We start from the raw sequence: 8,797 nt of genomic DNA on the forward strand, positions 1-8,797 counted from the left end.
GTTTGGCATTTGGTGGGCATTTGGTGGGGCATACGATCAATTGCAATATAAGCTGGGCATTTTGGCCCAGACAGAGTAAAGGGGGGCAAATGATAAATTGACCTTGGTCGTAGTGGTCTCCACAATTCAGATCGGGTCAACCGGCCGTTTTTTTTTATGAAGCCGTTCTTTCTTTGCTGAAAAAAAAAACATCATAATAGCCCACATTCGAACCTGATGGGCCGCCAGCCCAGGCGAGCGGTAGCAATCGAATGCTCCCGAACGGTTTTCCAACTCGGCTGGGGAGTCGGGCTGAGTCGAGGATTTGAGGAAGCGAGACTTGGCGGAGAGATCCAGGAAGATGGGGCTCAAGGGGAACAAGCGCTTCGGCGGCGGCGGCGGCCAGCCGCCGGCCAAGCGCCAGGCGGCCGGGAAGGACGGCCCCTCCGAGGAAACCGACGACGGCATCGTCGTTGCCCAGGTGATGGCTCCGCACCCCTCACCAACCTATCGCCCCCTCTCAAAAGGCAGATCCCTAAAACCCTAGACCCGTGGATTTTTTTTTAATTCTTGCACTTCAGATATCGAAGAATAAGAGGGTGGCTGTGAGGAGCTGGAACGGCAAGGTGATGGTCGACATGCGCGAGTTCTACGAAAAGGACGGCAAGAGCCTCCCGACCCGCAAAGGTATCCTGCCATGTCCTTCTTGTTCCGTAACACCCATGGGTGTCAAGTGTCAAAAGTGTGTTGTCTGTTGTGTTGTGTGGTCTCAATTGGATGGGATTGCATTTCCTTGCCCTAGCTCGTACCATGCCCATGTATATATTGTATAAATGTTTGAAACCTGAATGCTGTCTGCCACTCTAGGTAGTGTGTTCACCTGAATGTTTGCTTTTGTGCCTGCGTGTTGTATTGCCCTTCCATAATCCATGTGGATCTGAAATATGTGTATTGTCTGAATGTCAGCACATTGCATTTCTTTCACCTACGTGGAAGGAACACATATGTTGAATCTTGGGGACACCTGATGCATCTAGTGGTCATCAACATAATGTGTGACCCGTATTTTTTTTTTATTCTTTGTACTTGGTAATGGTACTCTGTTAAGTGTAAAGCACCCTATTAGGTGAATGTTCTATGAATGAGCAAGTAGGAAGTGCAATAACAAATTATTTCCTTTAACAATCAGTTGGATTATACATCAATGGAACATGTTCAGCCTTGATACGACTTCTCCATCCACTAACATTATAATGGATGGATGTCCATATCTTGAAACAGGCATACAGAAATGAGCATCATTGTGTAACCTTAGAACGCTATGTTGTAAGCTCAAGCAGGTGACGAAAACGGCATTCTGCAAAATACTTATCATAGCTGTCGGTAGAGAGTACCCCCATTTAATCTGTGTGTTACATGTTGACGTTAATCCTTGGACTACCTTTTGTCTCTGCACTTCTTGAATCAGTTGAAAATGCAATATTTGTTCAAATGATAAAGCAGGTGTTCATACTTCCGATTACAAATATTTCATTACGATAGTTGATAGATATAAATGAGCTATAGTCTAATTCTTAGATTTCGTGAGAATATAATAAACTTCTGAATGTGTAACTATGCAGCTGACTTCAGTTTTAAACCCAGAACAAGGTTCCAAGTTCTACTCATTCAGTATCACTAAAGACCAGTTGCCAGAAATGGTACCTTAAATGTGGCTGCATTCTATTGGAATTTAAACTAACACATGGTGGAAAAAAATTGCTTATTTCCCTCCAGCTCAAGCACTATCTGTAATGTTTTCAGTTAAAAAGAATGTACTATCTGTGATAATTGTTCAAGATGATGCTATAGCTTCTTGGCTTATAGTTTTGTTTCCCTTTTTCAGGTATATCGCTCTCAATGGATCAGGTCAGATGCATTTCCATATTTTTTTTTATCCTATACGCATAAAGCAAATCTGTTGCCCTGAAAAGATAGATCATGATCCTTCTGAAACGTTAATGCTGCATTAGAATATCTAGTTGCCCGTGTGAAAATTTCTTGGCAAGCTTTAACATCCTTTTTTGAGCCTGAAGATATCACGAACACATCAGAAGATACTCCTACCTTAAAGCTGAATAATCTTAAAGTACCCACCTCTCATGCTGTCTGCTACAGGAACATGATCACAAGTATCTTAATATGTTAAATTATCGTGCACGTACGTCAAGTTCGGGCCTATTACCATATATATATGCCATGATTGTCTTTGTTGGCTGTGATTGACTTGTATAGCGCACTTGTGATCTTTTACTTGGGTTTGCAGCCGCAAGTCCTCACTTCCTTCCTATAACAGCGCACTTGTTTTTTACATGTGCAGTGGAAAATACTGAGGGACAACATCGAAGCTATAGACGAGGCCATCAAGGAGAACACTTAATCGGAGAAGCGGTTAAGGAGATATTGCTGGGCAAAGTTTTTGCTCATTGGCTGCTGAAGTATGCTAGTAGTAGTGTAGGGCTGTTTTCAGTCACACCTTTACCTGGAATGTCGCACTTATGGTCGAACGTAACTACTATTGTCCTGAAGGTGACCTAATGGTAGAATGGTTTAGTTTAGTACCTGTTCTGCCCTTTGTGTGCCTTATCCTATCAATGTGGCATTGCTCTTCGTTTTAGCTCAAAAACTGTTAATTAGTTTGTTGCTTTTCCCCATCATTCTGGGCCATGTTTTTGTAGCAGTGAAAATTCAAGCCCCATAACTCCATAAGGTATCATTCAGTTAGCCCATAGGGATCTGGTCCAAATCCCAGTTTTTTTAGGGGTATCACCAAGCTTTATTCATCAAACTCCAGATGGAGGGGGATACAAAAAGGGTCATGCGGTTGAACCAACCAAACATGTCTCCCTGGTTCGAGAGAATTAGAAAACTTGGCTAACCTATCGGCGTCTGCATTAGCAGCTCGGCCTTCAAACTGAAAAGTACAATTGAAAGCTACAGCTGCTGTCTAATTTCTTTAATAATGGCTTCATAAGCTCCATCACTTCCCTTCCCAATATCAGCTACAGCTCGCTGTCAGAGGCCACAACAAAGCGGCAACATCTGTTACCCCCTTCACAACCAGCGCTGAGCTGCCAACAAAGTTGCCCAGTGAATCCCTACAGACGGCCGCAGCTGAGCCTGTTGCTTGGTCCAAATCCCAGCTGAACCCTATGGTTTCGCCCTGCCTGGGTTTGAAATGGACAAGGTAGAAGCTCAATCTACCTTTTTTTTAAACCCGGTCAGTATATAACCCTGGCCTAGCCCATTCCAAATTCCTGTGTTCCACCGTGGTAAAATCGTCTCTCAATATATTTGGACTCGATATGTGGGCGAAAGGTGGACACATAATCTTCTGTTAGGTCGGACATCATGTGTGTATTACTCTAAAATGTACGGTTAGCACATGAAATATTTTGTGCTACCTTTTTTCACTGATGAAAGACGTTTTAGCAGAATTAGTGGATAGCGTGTGTAATAGTTAACACAAAGACAAACAAGGTTTTGTCAATATACAACTTGACCATTAGGAAAGATGTGGAGAGGCCTTTTTGGATTTTGCAAGCCTAATTTGGGCTTGGTTTTGGGATCAAGAGATCCTTTGATACATCATCACGGTCTGCTGATCATGCTCAAAATGATCATTAAGAATGAGCGTGAAAAAGATTTGAATTACACGTTCTATGAACTCATGGGGAAATCGGTGTAGCCGTGTAGAAGGAAAAACCGAATGCGATGCTTTCTTGAGGCCTACCATGGCATTCGGGATCCTGGTATGTACGAAGATCTTCAAGAATATCTCACGGGAAGTGGTGGACATGGCATTGGGAACAACATCCCTAGTTTTACTTCTATGTTTGTTGTATTATGTGATGAACTATGTAAGAATTTGATGTTATGTTTGTAGTATTTGTTTTGGATTCATTTGAGATGATTTTGATATGAATATGTTTCAATATGTATGCAATTCGAGTGCCCTATTTTATTGCAACTGTTGGAGCAGTTAGTGTCCTACTATATGGCTACCGTTGGAGAAACAAATTCAGGTGATATAAAATCTTTGGTTCCTAATAACAATTTGTTGATGCCCTATTATAAGGTTATTGTTGGAGATGCCCTGACTGCCTCACTTCTAATCCAGTCGACGATGAGCTGCGACATCTGGATGTGGACACGCTCGCCTCCTAGTTCTCCTGTTCAGGAGTCTCGCTGCCTCGGTTTATTCTACTAGTTGAACTTGATTTGATCAGAAGTCCAAAACTGTAGTTTAGCTTCTTGAAAATGCAACTGCGTCGGTATATGGGATTAATATTCAGTGCATAGTACATTACAGAATGCTAAATGTGAATGGTAATTCAGTTTCATCTCATGTTGTACTTGTACGCGGAATTCTTGGCCTTGGTCTGAAGAATGTTGAATGTTTAACTGAAAGGAACTGTGGGCCTTGGTCTAAAGAATGTTGAATGTTTAGCCGAATGGTGCATTTTAGTTTCAATGTAACACACGGGGTTGAGCCAAATAATAATAACAAATTTGGTGCATGGATTGGGATGACCTACTGCTAATTAAGAACTCAAAATAGAAGACTCCATAGAAAATATAACAGACCGAGTTACATCACAGATCTCAAAGAGAAGGGAAATTACAACCAGATCCTCTAGATACACATGTTGAGAAGAGAAAGATCAAAGTTTGAAACTTCGCGACATCAAATATGATCAAACTCTGTAGGTTCTTGCAAGTTTTCATAACAAAATTTCATGTAGAGCACCTCGAATATCATGAGTTTCAGATTTCAGTGCTAAAAGTGCTCAAAACTTCAAGCATTGAAATTTTTTCTTGCGTAGAGCTCCTCAAATGTTTTTTGTCATGAAAACTTGCAAGAACCTGCAAAGTTTGATCATGTTTGATGTTGCAAAGTTTCATAGTTTTTTAATTTGTTTTCTTTTTTTAATTTACTATTCATAGAGGGTGTAGGGAACCCGGGAACTGAAAAACCACTCTCATGTTAAGAATCATAACACGCCAGAAGCTTCAACTTGAATTGCCATATCCATGCAAAGTGCCGACCACACATCTAGCGAAGAGCCTCACCGACCAGCGTCGAGCGCTTGCGAATCAGCCATGGATGCCACTAGTGAGGAAAGGACGAAGCCAAAACCAACTGCCTCCGAGGATGGTGAAAGAAACCAACAGAGCCAATGGAAATGTCTAAGCTCAAGCTCTGGAGGACAAGCTGAAGACCTAGACCGGAGCCGAGAAATAAGGTTGTGCACTTGCTCCAATCGGTCATACATTAGATTGTGGTGTAGTAGTTAGCACTCCTACTATGCAACCAATGCGGGAGGATCGATCCATTGCAGAGATCGCGCCGCTAATATGCGCCAAAGTTTGCAAGCGCCACCGTAAATCATGTCGTGTCCGTAATGGCATGTATGATCACGCGTGGATCGCCGAAATCACCTGCGCGCTATGCCCATCGGCCACCATATCCAGTATGTGCACCTGCGTCTCCTCGGATCAGTCAAGCTCGACGACTCCCCCGACTGCCTGCATTGGCGAAGGACCACCAATGGGATCTACTCCGCCATGTTTGAGGGAGCGATCACCTCACCCAATTGGCGCATAACTTGGCAGTCTTTGGGTGCCACTTCGCATCAAATTCTTCTTGTGGCTGGCTCTACAGGGACGGTGCTAGACTGCCGACCGTTTAGCCCGCCACAGACTTCCTCATGAGCACATTGCCCTCTTTGCGATCAAGAGGCGGATACCATGCAACACCCGACCATCGGCTGCAACACATCACGCCAGGTATGGCACGAGATCCTGGCTTGGTGTCGTATCCCAATCCCTCCTCCGAGCCCCGACAATGAGTTCATGGCTTGGATCTCCTCGGCCATTGCAACTTCCACTGCATCTCTCCGTCGAGGCGTTGCTACCTTAGCCATCCTCACGACCTAGACTCCCTGAAAGCTGAGAAACGACTGTGTGTTCAACGGGGCTCACCCATGTGCCCACCGCATAGTACAGGTGATCCAGGAGGAGGCTCACCTGTGGGCGCGTGCCGGCACTAGAGGCTTAGCCAATATCATCCTCGAGACCTGAATTTCTATAGTTTGTGGGACATGTAGCCCACGTCTTTGCTACACGTTGGCCGCTTGCTCGTGCCATCCCCGTGTACGCGCCTGCAAGCTGCGTGTTGAAACGTGATATCTTTATATTTATTTCCGACTGATTCTCCTATTATCTCTAGCCTTGTATAGATTGATCTCTAGAGATATTGTAGGGTTAGTTGGCTTGTCACGCAAGACACCACCTGTATATATTGTAACCGACTTCGATGGAATACAATTGAGTTGCATCCTATAGTCTTCTACATGGTATCAGTTTTCTACCGATTTCTCTCACTTCCGCTCTAGGCTGCCGCCGCGTCTCACGCCGCCGTCACCCCTCTCTCCCTGCCGCCGCCGCCTGTTCCACACGCCGCCGCCGCCGCACCAAAACCCTAACCCTCCTACGCCGCCGCCGCCGCTGCCACTCCTCCTATAGCAGCCGCCGCCGCCGCCACACCAAACCCTAAACCCTATCACGCCGCCGCCGCTACTCCCTCCTCTGTAGCCGTCGCCGCCGCCTCTCCCTACCACTCTCCAGCCGACGCCACCACCATGTCTCGCTCCAAACCCGACATCTCCGACGCCGGCTCCTTCGCCGGTGCTGCCTTCACCTCCGATCGCCTCAACGAACTCCACATCAAAGACCACGTTCCCGTCGTCCTCGACCTCGACTCTCCTTCCTACAACGCATGGCGCACCTACTTCGCGCTCCTCTTCCGCTCCTTCCGCCTCATCGAGCATGTTGATGGCAGCGTCGACATCCGCGACATGAAGGACGACGGCGAGTGGCTTGCTGTGGATGCCTGCATCGTCAAGTGGCTTTTTCTCACCATGTCTCCAGGTCTCTTCAACATGGTGAACTCCCGTGATCCGTCGGCGTACGCTATGTGGACACGGCTGTGCGACCTCTTCCTCGACAATCAACTCCAGTGCCGTGTCTTCCTCCAAGGTGATTTTTTCACCATGCAGCAAAACGATCTCTCGATCGACGAGTACTGCACGCGGATGAAGGTTCTCGCGGACGAGCTCCGCGACGTTGGCATGAACATCGACGACTCCGTCCTCCTCACCAACCTCCTTCGCGGCCTCCACCCCGACCTCGGCCAATCCACCGCCAACCTCTCCCTCATCATGCCGACGTACGCCAAGGCGGTCACGTATCTTCGCATGGAGGAGAAGCGTCTTCGTCACGCGGCGCGGCAAGCTCCTCTCGCCGCCCTCCACGCCGGCACTGTCAAGGGGCCCGCCGCCCTCCCGCAGCGTCCCCGCGCGCCGGCTCCACAGCCGCCCGCCGCCCCCTGACCAGGGTCGCCAGAAGAGGCGGGGAGGTCGCGACGGCCGAGGCCGCAACGGCGGCTCCTCCCGCTCCTGCTCAGGCCGCGCCACCCCCGCCCTGGCTCACGGGGTACAACCCCTGGACGGGGGTGGTGCACGCCTACTCGATGCCCCTTCCGCGGGCGCCTGCTCCGGGCCTACTTGGCCCTCGCCCGGGTCTTCATCAGGCCCTCTTGGCCGCGCCGGGTGGCTCCGAACCCGGCGGCTCTTCAGCATACAACGGGACCATGGCTCACGGCGCTGCCATGTCACCTCCCTATGGCGCTGCACCGACCGGCTACACCTACGACCCGGCGCTCCTAGCCGCCCTCCACGCCGCCCCTTCCCCAAGCAACTACTCCGGCGGCGGGGACTGGTACATGGACACAGGCGCCGCTGCTCATATGGCGTCGAGCCCGGGTATCCTCTCTCGTGTCTCTCCGTACCCTCTTTTTTCTCGCATCGTTGTTGGTGATGGATCTACGCTTCCCATCACCCACCACGGCGCGTCCTCCCTCCCTCTCTCATCATCTTCCTTACCTCTCAATAACGTGCTTGTGTCTCCATCCTTAATCAAAAATTTATGTTCTGTCCGCACTCTTACTCGTGAACATCCTGTTACCGTTGAGTTTGACAAACATGGTTTTTCTGTCAAGGATGCCCACCCCCGGAAGGTTCTGCACCGATGTGATTCCCCCGGCGATCTTTACCCGTGTGGCCAATCAACAAGCAGTGGTCCCGTCGCTCTCCACGCCGACGTCTCTCTCTGGCATGCTCGTCTTGGCCATCCCGGCGCCGACGCTCTTCATAAAGTTTTGCAGACTTTTCCTTTTTCATGTAATAAATCGGAGGCACACACTTGTCATGCCTGTCGCATAGGAAAACACATTCGTTTGCCATTTTCAACTTCATCATCAATTGCTACTTTTCCCTTTGATGTTATTCACTGTGATGTTTGGACAGTGCCTAGCAATTCGGGTTTATCATATTACCTTGTGATTTTGGATGACTTTTCTCATTTCACTTGGACCTTTCCGTTGCGCCGCAAATCCGACGTCGCTTCCTTCCTTCATGCTTTTTACGCCTATGTTGCCACCCACTTTCACCGCACCATTGCCCATCTTCAAACCGACAACGGAAAGGAATTTGATAACCTCGCTTTTCGCACCCTTTTATCCACTCATGGCACCATTTTTCGCCTCACATGTCCATACACATCTCAGCAAAACGGTCGCGCCGAACGTGTTCTCCGTACTCTTAATGAGAGTGTTCGCGCATTGCTCTTCCACGCACACATGCCTGCTCGGTTTTGGCCCGATGCTCTCGCCACAGCTACCCTTCTTCTTAACATCCGGCCTTGCAAACCCCGATGG

At 48.1% G+C, this 8,797-nt stretch overlaps 2 protein-coding genes across 2 annotated transcripts; both read left to right on the forward strand.

The window, feature by feature from the left end:
- The first annotated feature begins 230 nt into the window (after nt 1-230).
- On the forward strand, nt 231-2,576 carry LOC109731676 (RNA polymerase II transcriptional coactivator KIWI). The gene is made up of 4 exons (XM_020290849.3): nt 231-460; nt 561-666; nt 1,865-1,887; nt 2,339-2,576. Exons 1-4 carry the CDS (start codon nt 341-343, stop codon nt 2,396-2,398), a joined length of 309 nt encoding a protein of 102 aa, XP_020146438.1. The 5' UTR covers nt 231-340; the 3' UTR covers nt 2,399-2,576.
- Nucleotides 2,577-6,662: 4,086 nt separating this feature from the next.
- On the forward strand, nt 6,663-7,412 carry LOC109731661 (uncharacterized). Its single transcript, XM_020290831.1, has one exon. The coding sequence runs from the start codon at nt 6,663-6,665 to the stop codon at nt 7,410-7,412; it is 750 nt and encodes a 249-aa protein (XP_020146420.1).
- Nucleotides 7,413-8,797: the final 1,385 nt, after the last annotated feature.

This window comes from Aegilops tauschii, chromosome 5, assembly GCF_002575655.3.
Source record: "Aegilops tauschii subsp. strangulata cultivar AL8/78 chromosome 5, Aet v6.0, whole genome shotgun sequence".
NCBI lineage: Eukaryota > Viridiplantae > Streptophyta > Magnoliopsida > Poales > Poaceae > Aegilops > Aegilops tauschii.